Source organism: Phaseolus vulgaris, chromosome 2 (assembly GCF_000499845.2).
Source record: "Phaseolus vulgaris cultivar G19833 chromosome 2, P. vulgaris v2.0, whole genome shotgun sequence".
In the NCBI taxonomy this organism is placed as follows: Eukaryota; Viridiplantae; Streptophyta; class Magnoliopsida; order Fabales; family Fabaceae; genus Phaseolus; species Phaseolus vulgaris.
In genome coordinates, this window is record NC_023758.2 from 45,087,935 (window position 1) to 45,105,125 (window position 17,191).

The 17,191-nt window shown below is 35.3% G+C and overlaps 3 protein-coding genes across 7 annotated transcripts; 2 read left to right on the top strand and 1 right to left on the bottom strand.

The window, feature by feature from the left end:
- The first annotated feature begins 1,257 nt into the window (after nucleotides 1-1,257).
- Nucleotides 1,258-3,350, top strand: LOC137812565 (trihelix transcription factor ASR3-like). 2 transcript variants are annotated; one of them, XM_068614639.1, is made up of 3 exons: nucleotides 1,258-2,069; nucleotides 2,287-2,340; nucleotides 3,004-3,350. In XM_068614639.1, exons 1-3 carry the CDS (start codon nucleotides 1,304-1,306, stop codon nucleotides 3,261-3,263), a joined length of 1,080 nt encoding a protein of 359 aa, XP_068470740.1. In that variant the 5' UTR covers nucleotides 1,258-1,303; the 3' UTR covers nucleotides 3,264-3,350. The 2 variants fall into 2 exon arrangements, with proteins under 2 accessions (XP_068470740.1, XP_068470741.1); XM_068614640.1 differs by lacking the exon at nucleotides 2,287-2,340.
- Nucleotides 3,351-3,821: 471 nt separating this feature from the next.
- LOC137812566 (magnesium protoporphyrin IX methyltransferase, chloroplastic) lies at nucleotides 3,822-7,582 on the bottom strand. 4 transcript variants are annotated; one of them, XR_011081266.1, is made up of 4 exons: nucleotides 6,802-7,582; nucleotides 5,918-6,332; nucleotides 4,252-4,378; nucleotides 3,822-4,080 (listed from the first exon to the last, which is right to left on the bottom strand). XR_011081266.1 is itself a non-coding variant. In XM_068614643.1 (3 exons), the coding sequence occupies exons 1-2, from the start codon at nucleotides 7,372-7,374 to the stop codon at nucleotides 5,931-5,933; spliced, it is 975 nt and encodes a 324-aa protein (XP_068470744.1). In that variant the 5' UTR covers nucleotides 7,375-7,582; the 3' UTR covers nucleotides 3,822-4,080; nucleotides 5,918-5,930. The 4 variants fall into 4 exon arrangements, 3 of the variants coding, with proteins under 3 accessions (XP_068470744.1, XP_068470743.1, XP_068470742.1); XM_068614643.1 differs by lacking the exon at nucleotides 4,252-4,378; XM_068614642.1 differs by lacking the exon at nucleotides 3,822-4,080 and having other exon boundaries at nucleotides 4,084-4,378.
- A 905-nt stretch (nucleotides 7,583-8,487) lies between these two features.
- LOC137812567 (uncharacterized) lies at nucleotides 8,488-15,811 on the top strand. The gene is made up of 14 exons (XM_068614644.1): nucleotides 8,488-8,769; nucleotides 8,900-8,995; nucleotides 9,138-9,204; nucleotides 9,701-9,811; nucleotides 10,463-10,658; nucleotides 10,811-10,896; nucleotides 11,150-11,345; nucleotides 12,052-12,163; nucleotides 12,827-12,954; nucleotides 13,035-13,241; nucleotides 13,382-13,491; nucleotides 14,595-14,724; nucleotides 15,097-15,243; nucleotides 15,402-15,811. The coding sequence occupies exons 2-14, from the start codon at nucleotides 8,905-8,907 to the stop codon at nucleotides 15,630-15,632; spliced, it is 1,812 nt and encodes a 603-aa protein (XP_068470745.1). The 5' UTR covers nucleotides 8,488-8,769; nucleotides 8,900-8,904; the 3' UTR covers nucleotides 15,633-15,811.
- The last annotated feature ends 1,380 nt before the right edge of the window (nucleotides 15,812-17,191 follow it).

Consider the following 17,191-nt stretch of genomic DNA (forward strand, 5'->3'; position numbering starts at 1 on the left):
TTTTTCAAACATATACTCTTATCATCTAACATTAACATTAATTTACATATTAGTTCAAGATTCTACTATTAGTATTCTGATTAATAAAAATATTATTTGTTGATAAAAATAAGAGATTCTCTTCTAGAAAAGTTGAAACAACTAATCTAATTCAAATAGTAATAAATCTGACTAGATTGTATGGTAGTTAATCTTTACACCAGTAATAAAATAATAAAATCGCTGTAATATTTTTATAAAACACAATAAACAAAATGTAAAAAAAACTCTAAATACATACTTTTCTTCTTCTTCTTATTTTTCGATTAGATTAATCTAAACTCAACTGTAAAATTTTACTACGACCATATTTGATTAAATTTTTTTTTTTCAAAATCCATTGGAATCAAGCACCTTACTTGGAAGGACAAGGCACCCTTACGAGGGGCCGTTGACTTTTTTAAAGACTGTTTTTGGTTATAATTAAGGAAATAGCACCCTCTTTGGTGTCTATGAGAAATTACCCTATAAGAGATCTCAAATGTTGATTAATCTATTTTGTCCTAAATAAGGTTTATTTTTGCCTCTTTAATAAAATTTTATCCTAACTATCTATTGCATTAATTTATTTTTATTAAAAACCCTTAATTATTTCAGTCATAAATAATAAATACCGACAATGAATAATTAATCCTCTCTTACGATTCTCTCTCTATAATTAATTATTTTACTGATAAATTTATTACTATTAATTGTCTTATTTAATGTATATGAATTTGTTCATTATACCTTCTGAGAAGGACAATGGAAATATATCTCAATAAAAGATACATATATAGTAAGTAAAGGGAAGATCAGAATCACAAATTTTAAAGTACATTATTTTATTAATTAAAATTTACTACAAATTATAAAATAAAAAATCATTAACTAAGACTTGCGAGGTTAAACTTTATAATTTTGAAGAAATTTTAATTGATAAAGACCGTGTTCTAACATTTTACATGGAACAAGTAATTTATGAATTGAATTTTCCATATTATCCAATTCCAAATTATAGATTTATTAATTTTACAATAGTTAAATTAAAATTTAGATTAACACTTACTAAAAATTACAGGTATTAGAATTAAATTCACTTTTTTTTTATTTGTGTGAGAAATTAACGAGGAAATAATCTGACGTGGGAAGAAGTTTCGTAGTTGAAAAATATGGTACCTCTTTGGAAGTTCATTGAGTAACATAAAAGCACGTTTTTATTATATGTATCACCCTGTTCTTATCTTAATCTTCAGAGTGTTTCACTGAAACAAAGGGTGTGATCATGGCAGAAGAATCATCAGAGAAAATTTGTGAAGGTGTCTCTGAGTCTCCAACTACTACCCCAGTTGGAGGACAGACACCCCCAGAGGGTGACTCCAAGACACGAAGAATCAAAGCCACGAGACACCCTCGATGGACCAGACAAGAAACTCTGGTTCTGATAGAGTCTAAGAAAATGGTGGAAAGTGGGGAACAGGTTTGTCGGTTTAGATCAGCTTCAGGGTTCATCCAAAGCGACCCCAAATGGGAGATGGTGTCATCGTTTTGTCAGCAGCGTGGGGTGAAGAGAGGGGCGGTTCAGTGCAGGAAACGGTGGGGCAATCTGCTCACTGATTTCAGGAAGATCAAAAAGTGGGAATCTGGTGCGAAGGAGGAGAGTGAGTCGTTTTGGATCATGAGAAATGATGTGAGGAAGGAAAAGAAACTTCCGGGGTTCTTTGACTCGGTGGTGTACAATGTGTTGGATGGAGGGGTGTGCACCACTGTTGCATTTCCCTTGACACTGGTCAAGATGGTGCCGAAACTGGAGAATGGTTTTGCTGAGGTGGTGGGTCCGGAACAATGCAAGGAGAATGAGGAGGAAGAAGAGGAGGATGAGGCAATCGTTGATAGTGAGAAAATGAGTTGGAGCACCCAAGAGGAGAATATGGAGACCAATGTAGCTGCAAATATGTCCAATGGTGTTTTGAAAGTGCCACCAGGTTTCAAGGAGAAAGGGATCGCTGGGAGTCTCAGAAAGACCCCCTTACTCTCACTGCATACTCAAGGTACCAAGTTATGTGATTATTACACTCTCGTTTTGTTTGTGTTGTTCATAAGTTATGTAGTTCATTAGGGAATTTGAAGAGAATTACAATGTGCATGTTCCTTTTTACATTGTTTTATGCTCAAAATATAGACCATTTTAGTTTGCAATGGTTAATCTGTCATGTACCCTTTTCTTATTGATTAATTATTTTCTTGTTGCTTTCAACTAATAAGCAGAGAAGGAGAAGCAGCAGCAGCAAACGCCATCTTGCCAAGGGAACTATGATCCTTGTAATCAAACCAATTCACTTCTTCTGTGTACTACATGTTTGTCACTGTTGTTCAGTTTGACTGTGATGCAGTTTTATAGCACTTTTTGTCTCTCCTTTTTCAAAGAACTTTTTTGTCCCTAAAAAAATCTTTATATGCAACTGTTGCTCTCAATTGAATCAACAAACAATAATTCCTAACTATCACTAGGATTTCATTTGGCAATCCATTGCTGCATGACAGTAAATTTGTTGTTAAAGATCAATTACTAATTTCATTATGAAATTGTATTTCGTAAGAAGTTTTTCTAGCACGAATTACATGAATCAGCTTCTTTTGTGCGCCTATTCACAAAATGGTTTTCTTTTTAATTAGCATTTTCCTTTAGGAATATCATTTTAAACAGAGACTGCATCCTACTGAGATATAGAAGAATCACTTGTATTCACCAGGAATGTGTTAACAGTTGCAAACTATGATCTGCACGTGAAAATATTGCTTTAATCATTGAAATTAATCTTACGCGTATTTTTCAGACATTTGGTCAGTCAATCAAAATCATTATATGTTTGATCACTCATTTTATCTCATTGATACTGATGCATTGAATGATGAAAAGTCTAAGTACACTGAATTTGGTTCCAGAATTAATGACCTTTTTCTTACGAAAGTATTTTGGTTCAGGCTTTCAGACGGAACCTGTATTCCAGCATGGATACAAGAGAAAGCTGTTATCATCGGACAGTAGTGAGGACAACACAGATTTCAACAACAGTATTACCAAATTGCTTAGGAGGAACAGTGACATACTGAAAACCCATCTTGGAGCTCAGAACATAAATTATCAATTGGCCAGGGATCAGCAGAAGCAGCAAACTGATATCTTGGTTGCAGCCCTTGGAAAGCTCACAGATGCTCTCACAAAGATTGCTGACAAGCTGTAAATGAATTCACTTCACAAGGATATGCATATTACTGTTAATTATTGCACTAGATTTAATCATCATTATTTTCCCCCCTTTTAATTCATTTACGTGGACACATATCATCTAACCACTCTTATTTGCACACTCGCTAAAATGAAAATAAGACAAAATAAAAACAAGCATTAAATAAATTTAATTGATTAAAATAAAAATTGTATGTATTTTTTAGTGTGTAAATGTGAGGTGTTAAATGTGTGCATGTAAGGATTGCTTGCAAATTCTACTTTTTCCTTATTACTACTAAATAGTACGAAGAAGTAATTTGCAAGTTTAAACTTATACTATAACTTATGTTCATCAAAAGTTTAGTATGTGTTAGATATGCATTTTTAAACTCGGTTTTGAAAAAATAATTCTAATTGAAATTGAATTTAAAGTAATACGATTAATGTTTGAAAACTTTTACTTTGAAAACAAGTTGACTGTAAAATTTATAAATTAACATCCTAATGCAAAATATGGTTCGAGTCTTTGTTAAGGAGAGTAGTCTGAGGTTTCTATCAACAATAAAGACGCTTTTAAAGACAGAATCAAAAGGTGCGATACTTGCATTTTTGTCCAACATGTTAATTAATTGACTTACAACATCCCTGATTTTTTTATTATCATTACTATATACAAAAAATGTAACACAGGAACTAACTAATCCCCTTGAGTGATAATAGTTATAACTTCTGTATGGACAACATATATTGCCTTCATTCCACCAACCCAATGGACCAGTAAGTAACTCCCCAGAAAACAACATAGCCTCAATTCATTAGCATCTTCTACACTGTGAAGAAATATACACGATAGAATTATATGCGGAGAATAATAGCATGTAAAATCACGACACAGCCTTACAATTTACACAGAATTTCCTCTAATTATACAAAACTTACCATTCAGTCCTCTACATAGCTATAATACAGTATGATCTACATTGCTTTGGTCAAAGCCATACCTTCTGATAGCCAAGTTAATTCTTCCAAACCAAGTCCAATCCATATAATGCTTGCTCTAACTTGCATCTTCTTCAAGATTTCCGTGGTGAAATGCGTTCTTTACATTGAGCTAGAGGAGTGGCCAATCTAAAGTTGTTGCAGATATTAGGACTCTAATAGTATTTATTTTGACAAATGTTAGCTTTCTATTTGGAATATTTAAGAAGTGGGTTTCTGTTATGTTTTTTTGTTTACTTTAGTACCAATAAAGAATTTTTTAGTCGGGAAATCATTAAAGGTGTGTTAGGACGAATAAAAGCAGATTCAATCTTAGTAAGGCTTGATTCATCATTTAAAATGTTATAGGCAGACTGTGAAATTGGTGTGGCAGTTATATGAGGGGGGTTTATTTGTTGTAGGGCAGTCTTAATTTGTGGTGGCGGTTTTTGTGTAATATAGTTGAAAAATAAAGAATTGGTATATAAAGATCTTTCTGCATTGAAATGCAATACTGGATGAGCTTCTGCTTACATCCTGTATTTATAGTGTTGAAGCTCAACAAGACAGATAGTTATACTGTCTTACATAAACAAACTAACTGAAGCTACTACGAAAGAGAAAACCCTAATTAGTATAGCTACTTGTACAGAAAACAGAAATATAACTGATCACGAAAGACCTAACATTGAGAAGAATATTCTCTCGAATAAAAGTTCAAACATTTTTATTCTGTACTAGGTGACAACTTTAAAATAGAGAAAAGAACCAGAACACTATATTGACCAAAATTCCATTTCTACCAATTGTCTTTAGTCATCATATACGAAGAAAACAAATAATGCTTTAGTTCGTAGGCCCACAAGGGGAATAACAGTACTCTGTTAATTTAAATGTAGATGGTTAAAACACACCACTCTTCTTTTGCATCTAACTGCAATTTTATTTTGACAAGGAAACAATGGAGTTGAAATTATACCTAGGTAAAAAGTGTGATTAAATAACTTCATATGAAGAAAGTCAATCAAAACTACTCATGGTGAAATTATCAAGGTTCAATTTTAAAGTGAACACTCCTTGACCAGAACTTTGCTTTCGATATCTGATAATGCAATCATATTTTGCTGCCTCCATATGACTAGTATAGTGTTTATTTACTTTTATAATTCTAATGCTTCAAGCATTGCTTGCAGGGAGCTCGTAAGCGTTTTGATAAATCCTCCCTTGTATACGACCAGGTCCTCATTTTCCCAACAAGGTTACAGAGTGGTGAACTCTGCATCCGTAGATTTTGGGTAAAATGTGTTTTAAGTCTCTTAAGTTTTGGTCCCTGTATTTTCTGAAATGCGGAGGATTTTTGGTCCCTCGCTAGGTTGTAATGAAGGATGGGATCGTGGAAGAAATCCACTCTATCTCAGAAAAAACTGAAACCACTTATTTTAAAATGGAAGGACTAGAACCAAATATTGAGGGATCTAAAATACATTTTACCATAGGTTTTGTTTCTGCTACGGATTTATCTCTGAGATATACAATATACTAAACATAGCCTCAATTAATCAGCATCTTCTACACTATGAAGAAATATACATGATAGAATTATATGCGGAGAATATTAACATACAAAATCACGAGATATAATGCCTTACACTTTATACTAAGACTTTCCTCCAATTATACAAAACTTACCTTTCAGTCCTCACTACATAGGAACAGCCTCAATAAGCTTAGCAAAGTAAAATTGAGTAGTGATTAAGCCTTTCTTCCTTATGGTCCAGCCAACCTTTTTCAATGCTCTTTCAACATCTGCTTCGGAGTGAAGATATGCCCTTGTTGCCTTTGAAGGACCAGGGAACAACTCTCCAATCCTCTTTAGTATATCATAATAAAACGTCTTCGGAGCAAAACTCAGAATCAATCGGTTGTTGGCCAATGACGCAAGGTGACCGATCATCCCATCAGCTTTACTTTGAGGGTAATGAATCAAAACATCAAGGCAGATCACAGTGTCATACTTTCCATCCAAACTCTCTAAATCCTTCACTACAAACTTTGGCAACACAGGGGCAGATCCATTTCCATCGGCTACAAGTTGTTCTTTTGCCTGCACCAAATAGCAAGGGGTAGCTCAGCTAATCATCTTACTAATGTTCATCCACTATTTAACTTGCTAATTCTTTCATCAAGCTCGTTTAGGTTTCAAAACAGGTAAATTTAAGCTTAATATCAAACTCAAACACGACATTAAAGAGTTTGGTAGAATGGAGCACAATCCAGGACCTTATCCACGTCACGTGCTCAAAGTCTAAATCAGACGTCACATGCATATCCACTATGCGGGTATTTATCGGATTTCAATAATTTATTGGATAGTTATCAATTTTGAAAATTTTAAATGTCATGTTAAAAAATGCCTTCAATTCCTTTCGCTACGCAAATGAAACACTAATAAAATATTAAATTAACAGCTTTAAAACTAGGAAATATAAAAAAGAATTAAAGTATAAATAAATACTAATAAAACAAACTAAGCACCGTTATTTAGAAGAAGAAGAAAAGGAAAACAGGGTAACCTGTTTCTCAGCTTCAGCAACCATGGCAGCGGATATATCACTGGAGAACACGACAGCGCCCTCTTTCGCGAGAGGAATCGATAGCGAACCGGTCCCACACCCAGCGTCGCAAACCGTAACGCCCTGAAGCGACCCTTCGTCCTTCAACATGTTCAGCGTGTTCTCCACGGTCTTCGCGTGTCCCAACCGAATGTCGCGCTGAACACGGTTCACCTCGTCCGTGTCACCGTAGATTTTCTTCCACCGCTGGAACCCGGAGTTGTTGAAGTACTCCCTCACCACCTCCTTGTCTCCTCCGCCCACCTCCTCCGCCTGCAACTGCCGCCGCCGCTCGGGGTCCGTCAGCGACAGCACCGCCGCCAGCGCCGCCACGAACCCCCCGCTCACCACCGCGACCGTGGTACCATCGATAGCACCCGAGACATCGGCCGCGGTGGCCGTCGAGAGCGGCGGGATGGCAAATGCCGGCGATAGCGGGAGTTTGTGCGGTTTGTGAGAAAATCGAGGGAGACTGGTGGTTCTGTTAGGGTTTGGAACGATGAGTGAAGACCACAGGGACGACGAGAACGCCATCTTGGGTTTGTGTGCGGTTACCGGGCGGTGACAGCGTGGAACGTGAAGGACTGAAGAGTGGAGGAAGTAGTTGAAATGTTATCCAGGATAAGATAGCATTCCAGTTTCCATGCTTGCGCTGATTCTCGTGGGTCCATACACATGCTGTGCATTCCTATACCTGAACTTTCCACCGTCTATTTTAATAAAGAAATATCAACGGTTCAGATTAAAATGGGATAAGAAAATAAATAACATGAACTCAATTTTAAATTTGTTTTTTTAAATACAAATTTTCATCGTAAAAACTTGCATGGGCAAGTTAGCTTATATAGTTATATACAGTTATTAGAAGCTAAATAAAATACACAAATAGCATATGCATAAGGATTGAAATGCGAAGAGTAACATATTTATAAAAAGTTATATTTATAACGACTCAAATTAAAATAATGTATTTGTAAGAATTAAGATAAGGAATGTTGTGTTTGTAAGAACCAAAAACTAAAGTAACACATTTATATAATTAAGATAAATGACATATTTACAAAAGTAAATATCTAATAAATCTTTTGTAATCAATATTCAACAACTAAATTGATAGTAAAATAATGATTATTTAATTATATACTAAAGATTAATAACAACAAACAATATATTATGTAGAGGAGCAACTCAATTTAAGTTGATTTTCGTGAGTTTTTAAAATGATCACATGATCGTACTTACGATAACAAATGGTTAATTATGTTAAAACTGAAAATGATTGACTTGTTCATTTTTCATATGATTGATAAGAATTGCGCATAAATATATTAATTAAAGTGTCCAAAAATCATAATTAATACGGAACAAATTTAAATATAACAAAAGTACAATTTTTTAAAGCTAAATTGTCAAAATACATAGAACGCTAAAAGGAAATAATTATTAGTAGTTATAATACAAATTAAAGGTTCCGAATTAATGAATTCAGCAATTCAGAAATCAATAATTTATGCAGAATTTATTTCTCGAACATTCTCTCAAGAAAAAGTTTCGAAAATTCGTAGCACACTTCCAGATCTCGATTTTCGGTAATTACAGCGTCCTTTTTCAAATTAAAGGTCAATGCCAGTTAACATTTAGAAAATTATGGGGGTGCAGGAAGAAAAACATAGGGGTGCAGGAAGAAGAAGCCGAGGTCCAAATCCTCAGAAGGCTATGGCTGGGCTGACCCATTTAAACATACGGGCCAACTACAGTGTTTTGCTTACTGACCGCGGTCTTCACTTTTTTTTCTTGCATCGACAGTTTCATTCTGTTCGGAGTCTTTTCTTTTGTCACAGTGTCCGTAAGTAACGTTCGTAGGGGCTCGGCGCTCAGCTCTGCTTCAACCTCAATCCTTTCACGACGCCCAAAACCCTCGTTCATCAGGTTTGTCTCATTCCCTAATATCTCTATTTCGAGATCTGTTGCAGCGTCATGATTCTTCTTCGATCGAACCTTCAATTCTATTTTCTCTCATTTCCTCATTTGATTGTGTGGTCGATTTGAACAAATTAAGGCTCCATGGGCAAGGAGAGCCAAGTCTCCGCTATGGATGTCGACGCTCCGAAACCGGCTAGTTCCGATCAGATCGTTCCCAAGTTCTCCGTTAACGGTTTGTCTTTTCCTTCGCTGTCCAATGCTGTTCCATTCATGTTCCTACAGTCTTTTTTTACCAAAGAAAACGAAAATACCGCGTTCAGTAGTGGAACTTTGATGATTGATGCAATTGATATTTTTGTTTTAAACTTTACCAGTGCTCCAGCTGTTGAAATCGGCGCAAATGCAGCATGGCTTGCGCCACGGCGATTACACTCGCTATAGGTATGTACTTCTGTAGTTGCTACCACGATGTCAATCAAATAACATTGCATTTTATTTCATTTCTGTCTGTAGATGTATTATAAACTGTATCAAAGGTTTTAAATCGAGGGCGGAGTTTCGTTGCTCCTTAACATTGCATGTAAACACGGTCAATGAGGCTGCAATTACTGTTACAGTAAGTCAAGAGACCTTGACTTAGTGGCCTGCTGTGGATGCTTTCTAAAACCTCGTTGGTATTCCTAACAACGATTCATTTGGGAGATACAATGTCTGTTGATTTTTCAGATTTGCTTTTATTCTGATTGTTGTGTATAACATGTTTCCTTTATAATTTGTGTTCCTTGGTGCTCTAGACCTTGAGTCTTCTTACATTTGTGGACTTTCCATTCAGTTTATGCAATCACCTTATTGAAACCACCGATCCAATCTGTTGCTTTAGCTAACATTTTGAAATATGTATAGATTGGTAATGGATGTACTTTTTTGCTCATCGTAGGAGGTATTGCACAGCTCGTCTGAGGAGGTTGTATAAATCGTTGAAGTTTACCCATGGTCGTGGCAAATATTCTAAAAGGGCCATAACTGAATCTACTGTCTCTGAAGTAAGGTATGCTTTGCTTATGGGATTTTTCTTTTCTGACACAAGTTTTTGTCCCATTTTATAGTTGATTTGAAATTATTATGGATGGCAAGAATAAAAAGGCTCTAATTGGATGTTAGTTGTTAGGCTTTACTATCTTAATTGCCATGAATAATTCCCTGGGGTTGTTGCACTCTTGAATCTCACAGATATCTCTATTCACTTTTCTATTGCTAAGATTATGTGCAAGTTGTTACCTGAACCTAAAACAATCTGCAATAGGAATCGAATTTATTATAAAACTGACAACAAGGAAACACCCAAGCAACCCTAGTAATTGCAAACTATCCTCTTCTCCTCTCTTCTCTCAAATTCATACTCCCTCTCGTGCCACAGGGCGTGTTTGTTAGGATCTAGTTTAACAGAAAATTCTCCAATATCTTCCCTGTCACTTCCCATTCCACCTCCCATCTCTTCCATGTCCCCATTCTTCCTTAGTGGTGGGCCCATGAGTGGACTCATCACAAATACCTAAATACTTCTATGAAACCACCATTTAGACCTTGTTTCTTAGAATTTTAATAATTTATGGAAAAAAGAAAATAAATACATCTGTCTGGCAACTATTTTAATTGGACATTTATTTCTAACATTGGAAGTTTTTTGGTTTCAAATCAGGTTTCTTCATCTAATTTTGTATACAGCAGAGAGAGCTTGGAGTCATGCCATGGAGAAAAGGCAGCTTCCAAATGGTCCAAATGCAAGTCAACGTATATATTTGATTGGTAGGTTGCGGAAAGCAGTAAAATGGGCTACTTTGTTTTCACAATTGTGTGCGGTCAAGGCAGATTCTAGAACATCTTTGGAAGCTGAGGTGTGTCTTCTATTTCCCCATCTGGTTATGATTAGTTTACTGCTGTATTTTGTTCCCCTCTCTTCCTGGTGCAGTTTTTTTATGATTCACTGCTTCAGAGGCTGTCAACAAGCGAGCATTTCATTCTTTCTCTTTTGTTCATGGAATTTTAGGCATATGAATCCTATATGAAAGGGAGTTTGTTGTTTGAGCAAGATCAGAACTGGGACGTGGCTTTAAAGAACTTCAAAAGTGCTAGGTACATTGATTCTGCGTCCATGATTCATGCATATTGCCTAGAAAAAGAAGACAACATAGATGCTCTTTTTGGTAAACAAGATAAAAACTGAAAACTGGAAGGAGATAATTTTGTTAATGATTTGATATTACGTGTTCTTTCAGCAAATGCATGTTTAATTTGTGACCATGTGATCTAGCATACTAGATTTTGGGATGCTTGTGTTTTTCTAGGTCACACTGCTGAAGTTTTTAACCATCTCTTTATGTAATAGGGCTGTCTATGAGGAATTAGGGAAATATGGAGATCTGGATAACCAAGTTTTGTGTCGTGAGCGAGTTGAGGAGCTAGAACCTAGTATCCGTTACTGCCTTCACAAAATTGGCCAGTCAAATCTACAGGCCTCTGAACTCTTACAAATTGGTGATGTGGAAGGTCCTGCATTAGACCTTTTTAAAGCTAAACTAGAGGTTGGTATAAATTTCTTTTGTATGATTGGGAAAAAAGAAACAAGTAATATATATGCAAATCAATACATTCATTTGGAAAAGTTGCGTTGAGACACCGATCTTTAAGTGTTGATAAACTTTCTCAAATAATCTACCTTCAACTCAAGAACTTTTTTCACCAGAAAATCCAGCTTGATGCTTGATCTCTTTACATCAGGGTCCTTAGGTACAAATTTTTTGTAATTCCTAGTGCATCATGCCTTCCTGTAATTGTTTGGTTGGAGGGAAATGAAGGGTTAAAGTCACTCCCCACTTGTTGTGTCTCCAATATCAGTGAGTTGAATACAGAAAGCGATTTGTAGATTTTGGACCTTGTAGACTAAATTTTTCTGAGATTTTATTTTAATCCTTATCTATCTCCATTACTATTTATGACAGTATAGCACTATATTATTCATATTTTCTCTTAACTCCTTTTGTGAACCAAACAAGGTTTATCATCCGTTTCTCGTAAACCAAACCAAACAAGGGGACCTATCCTTTCCTCCATTATAACCCCTCCGTCCCCTTTCCCACTTTAAATGTATCATGTGTACCTTTGTCTATTATTTATATTACACCATTTTATGATTATCCATTCTATTAGTTGAATCAGGTAGGCTACTTTTTTTAATCATTCATTTATTTCCAATGATAAAAGTACTGAATTGAATAATGTTTGTTTCAGGCTGTCATGGCTGAGGCAAGATCTCAACAAGCTGCTTCCATGACAGAATTCCTTTGGTTTGGCCACAGATTTCCTATTTCAAATGCCAAAACAAGGGTTTCGATCCTGAAAGGTTGGTTGCTTTTCTGTCCTACTAATTAATTGGCTAGTAAGCTGAAAACAAAGTTATCTGTTGATTGTACTTAACAGTAATCTTTTCACGTCTTAACCTAATCTTTGTCCCATCTCTTTTTCCAATCTGTAAAATGGCATCACTACCCTGCAGGAGATTCTTTCCTTTTTGTTGTGTTTTCTTTCATCATGTTCTGTAATAAAGTTATTGCACTGTTGCCTACACTACATGACCTTTTTCCCCATGTGAATATCAGTGATGCTAATTTATTTGGGAGCTAACATTAAATTGCAATCCTGTCCTCCGAGGCTTCATTTCACATTGCGAAAATTTTATTGGAATAACAATTGGATTATTATTTTTTGTTGTCCATGATATGATAAGTATATTTATTAATGCAAAAACACTTCATTTCGCCTAATAGTTTCTGTGCATGTGGATCTGAGTATTCAATTTTTATTTTCATGTAAAATGCATTCGTTTCTATAATTGTGATTCATGAATATGCAACATTTTTTTTTTTTTTTTTTAAATGTAGCTGATTGTCTGATTTAAAATATGGTATTTTTTGCTATAGATATATGCTTATATCATGTAATGCTTCTATCTGAATATTTTTCTTAGCTATATCAAGTAATTTTCCTATCTGCATATTTTTCCCAGCTCAGGAGTTGGAGAAAGATATACATGGTCCATCGGCCGACTCAATTCCAGCAGACAAAAGACTAGTTATTTTTGACAAAATCTTTTCTGCATATCATGAAGCCCGAGGCTATATTCGGGCTGATTTGGTATGGGAAATTACTCTGTCAACTAAGAATTATCATCAAAATGATTTTACTTGTTAGTACTAAATTTATTTTGGTTTTAGGCCACTACAGGAAGTGCAGAAAGCGTGAAAGATGATTTGAATGGTTTGGACAAGGCTGTCAGTGCTGTCCTTGGAGAAAGAACCATTGAACGCAACCTGTTGTTGGTTAAGGTTGCAAAAAGCAAACTTGCAAAGCGGCATGATGATAAAAATGAGAAAGTCACCAAACCTGAAGAGCTTGTTCGCTTATATGATCTCTTGCTACAGGTTGATATCCATTTTTTGTTGTGAACTTGCATGAAATGAACAAATATTTCTTTGTATAAGGACTTTCAGGCTGGTGCATTTTTATTTTATGTGCTCATCAATTTGAAATTCAATGCTAATATCAATCACCCATTTGGCAGAATACAGCTGATCTATCTGATTTAGTCAGTTCTGGAAGGGATAAAAAACCAGAAGAAGTTAGCTTTGCTGAAGTGTGTTCATGCAAAAGTTTGGCTTTTCGAGCTCAGAGGTTTCCTTCTTGGAGCAAATATTTTTATACTGCTAGAAATTTAGTTTATTGCTTGCTAAATGCACACATGGATACACACTATTTCATATTTTTAGGGTAGCTATAATTTTCAAGTATATATTTTTAAAAAAAATTCGTACCCAAAGTATTTTTGGGGATTTTGTAAAAGAGAACCCTCTAATTACTGTTCACCCAAAGATCCTTGCTGTTCATCCCTTTTAAATTTGGGATGGGCCTAAATGCGAAAGCTATCTCATAAGGGGGGAGGATTGTCCAAGCCATTTATACGCACTACTTTGATCATATATGTAGTCTCTATGCGGGATCTCTAGACAGACAACTCATGCCTAGGACTTGACTTTTGGAGTGTGAATTACAATTTCATGTTTTTCTTAAATTTTTATATTACACTAGTAGGAACTCTTTTGGGAGATCTGTGACCAAAGTTCATTTCTTTGACAATTTAGGGTTAATCCAATCTTAGGAAGTGAGTTGAGCTTCACTCAATGCCAAGAGGTAGCATAAAAAAGGAGGATTGCCTAAGTTTTACAACGAGTATTCTGGCCACATTCCTAACTAATACCACAAACGGCTTCCCCTTCTTATTCTGAATTAGACATATGAAGTACAATGTTTATGAGATAGAGCATCTATAGGTAGTCCAACGTTAAAACCGGGTAGGCTCTTGTGCCATATTAGAAAACTAATTAAGGTCAAGACCTAGTCTGGATAAACTGTTCCTAAACTCGTAAGAAAAGAAAATAAGAAGGAAAAATTAACAAGCTTTTGCTATAAAGTGAAATTAACTTATCCAATAAAATTGATGTTTAACTCACGGGAGAACAAATTCCATCTTTTTTTTTTGGTATTTTTGTCTCCTTAGCGTTCTTATGGAGAAACTTGTCCAAACAAGGCCTTATTCACTCCTTAGCTACCTCAAGGGATGAGGATTGCCCAAACTTACTAAGTTTATTTTTCCTATATTTGCACTTGATGTTGGATTTTAACAACCCCCTTGAAAAATATGCTCTTTGATGATCACCTATCTTCTTAATGCTTTTAACTAACTTGATGTATTGATATGTGCTCACAACTTCATGCAGGTGCTTTTATGTTGCGAAGTCATACAGTGTGGCTGGGATGAGGGCTGAAGCATATGCATTGTACTGTCGTGCTCGCAATTTGGCTGATGATGCCTTGAAAAAAATTCAAATGTTAGATGGTGATAATAAGGTAATTTTAATCTTTTGTTTTCCTGGATCAGATTGGGGAAATTGGACGCCTCACTGATCAATTATTGTACTGCATTATGGTTTACTACAATAATTTTTCGGGAGGACAACTTTGATCTAGTTGGGTGCTAAAGTTTTCCTTGTCTCATTTAATTCTAACTTTCATAACTTTTAAACACTTGGTGGACCGTGAAGTTGAGTGTGAAATCAAAAGTTATCAACTGGAAAGAATTAATCAAGTAAACATAGGTATCTTGTATAAAGATTGGATCAGTAGTATACAAAAGGCCTTTGTGTTATTGTTGCCCTCCATTTGATTTTATTGACTGTGTGTTTTCTTTATTTTTTTTTCATTGTTTGTTCGGTTTCACAGACTATGGTTAAAGAGTTGGAGGACTTGTGCAAGGAGTGCCGATCTAACAGTTGTATTGAGCATGCGTTGGGGACCATAGAGGAAAAAAAGACTCAAGAGAATCTATCTGAAAAGGTCTCCAATATATCATTGACCGGAACTGAGCGGGTACTTATGTTTCTACTTATACAATGATCCCTTTGTTTTTTTCTGCTCATGCATTATCATGACATGTTTTTTTTAACCTTATTGAATTTGTAATATCTCAGGAGTTAATAGTGTCTTGTGCATTTATTGATATATACTGACATGTATGTCTGTTACAGTTGGAGAAGTTCCTTCTTGAGAAACTTGAAGTTTATGAGTCTGCTGTGGGTGATTCAAATGTGAAGTGTACACCACGTATTACAGGCTTTCCCCCATCTTTCCAGGCAATTTCCCGTAATCCTATTGTGCTGGATCTGGCTTATAACATGATTGAATTCCCAGCTATTGAAAATAGGATGAAGAAGGATAGAAAAGCCAAGGGCGGCTTTATTAGTAGAATATTTGGATGAGTGTATTTGATTAGGTTTTTGGTTCTTCAAACTGAGTAGTACTGGCAACTGATCTGGTGGATTCTTTTGTTGAATATTGTGAATTTTGAGATGTCAAGTACAAATTTTGGGAGGTCTAAATATTTGGAAGTGGAGACTAGACTCAAATTTGAGGAAACATTTAAATCTGAAATTTGCTATACCATTCTTTTTTGAGAAATGCAAACATAAGATATCGGAGTTGCCTTCATATATTCAGCACAGCCGACCATACGTGAAAGTGCAATGTTTTAGGAGGCAGGTCTTCTGGAATCGTATGTTAAACTGTTGATGAGGTATAGCACAACGTCAATGAGTAAAACTGAGCCCCTGTCTCTCTGTCTGTCTCAAAATCTGTACAAGATTGTTGATTTCTGAAAAGACAGTGATAGCTTTGACAACTCTTGTATTTTTTGGCCACTTCTGTACCTTTTTCTAAGAAATCTGAAAGTACTTAACTATTCCACACCGCAGGCCATTGTTTTTGTATACTACTAATAATAATGGCCTAGTTTTAGTTGGTATCGAGCGCGTAGTTTTAAACGGGACAATTGCGACATACCCAAGTTGATTTTACGTTTGCCGTGCTTGTTGCAGAACATTAGCTTACGCTGAGCGTAGGTCATCAGACCCGTCTTGCATGCATGCACCTTGCCTGTTTTAAAGCAAAGCCAACTATATTTTTACCTCCATAGTTTGATCCAAATTCAGCCATTTCTTTGAAGACTTTGCGTTTGTTGGATTCATAAATCATAGGTCCCATAACATAAGATCAAAATTTGAGGTTGAAATATGGTTGACATAGTGTTGTCATATTCAGTGTTTGGATGACAAGAAGCAACACTCTTTTCAACCAAGGTATTCTTGAATGAAAGGCTATAGGCAGCATACGCCGACGATTTATTTCTCATTTGTGAAAAGGATTTCTAATCTACTAACATTTTTAGAGGTCCTAATATGATCGAGAATCATGACATAACCTGACATATCTAAATGGGGTACAAAACAGTAACATAATATTGCTCATTGGGGAACTAATTGAATTGACATGTAGTGTGTCAACTATAGATAACTTGTTGAGTAGGCCTGAAGTTGTACATGCCCGTTAACATTGACACTACTAAGTAGTTGATATATTTTTCTTACACAATTTTCTCATATTATTAGGTATTGCCTGGTAACATTTGTTTTGCATATATAATATATCTTTTGTTTTGCGGATAAAATTATTGTTTTCAACATATCTTTCAATTAATAATATATATATATATATTTATTTATTTAAATAAGGTTATTTTCCTAAATATATGGATGACACTGAATAAAGATAACTTTGGATATTTATCATTTGGGTCCTCTTATTTGCATTTTAATGAAAAGTATTATACTCAGATTTATATTCGCCTCAGTAATAACTATGAATATTTGAAAACAACTGAGAAAACATTAATCAAAAGTAAAATCCATAAAATTCGAATTATAAAATATAGACCACTGTCGCTAATTAGAAGTACTGTTGCTTTCTATAAGACTATTTTCCA

Excerpts from the sequence above, each read along its gene's own strand:
- LOC137812565 (XM_068614639.1), top strand. The coding sequence starts at position 1,304 with ATGGCAGAAGAATCATCAGAGAAAATTTGTGAAGGTGTCTCTGAGTCT. Across the intron at positions 2,070-2,286 it reads ACTCTCACTGCATACTCAAG|AGAAGGAGAAGCAGCAGCAG; the intron begins GTACCAAGTTAT and ends ACTAATAAGCAG. Across the intron at positions 2,341-3,003 it reads CCAAGGGAACTATGATCCTT|GCTTTCAGACGGAACCTGTA; the intron begins GTAATCAAACCA and ends ATTTTGGTTCAG.
- LOC137812566 (XM_068614643.1), bottom strand. The coding sequence starts at position 7,374 with ATGGCGTTCTCGTCGTCCCTGTGGTCTTCACTCATCGTTCCAAACCCT. Across the intron at positions 6,333-6,801 it reads TTGCTGAAGCTGAGAAACAG|GCAAAAGAACAACTTGTAGC; the intron begins GTTACCCTGTTT and ends TATTTGGTGCAG.
- LOC137812567 (XM_068614644.1), top strand. The coding sequence starts at position 8,905 with ATGGGCAAGGAGAGCCAAGTCTCCGCTATGGATGTCGACGCTCCGAAA. Across the intron at positions 9,205-9,700 it reads GGCGATTACACTCGCTATAG|GAGGTATTGCACAGCTCGTC; the intron begins GTATGTACTTCT and ends TGCTCATCGTAG. Across the intron at positions 9,812-10,462 it reads TCTACTGTCTCTGAAGTAAG|GTTTCTTCATCTAATTTTGT; the intron begins GTATGCTTTGCT and ends GTTTCAAATCAG.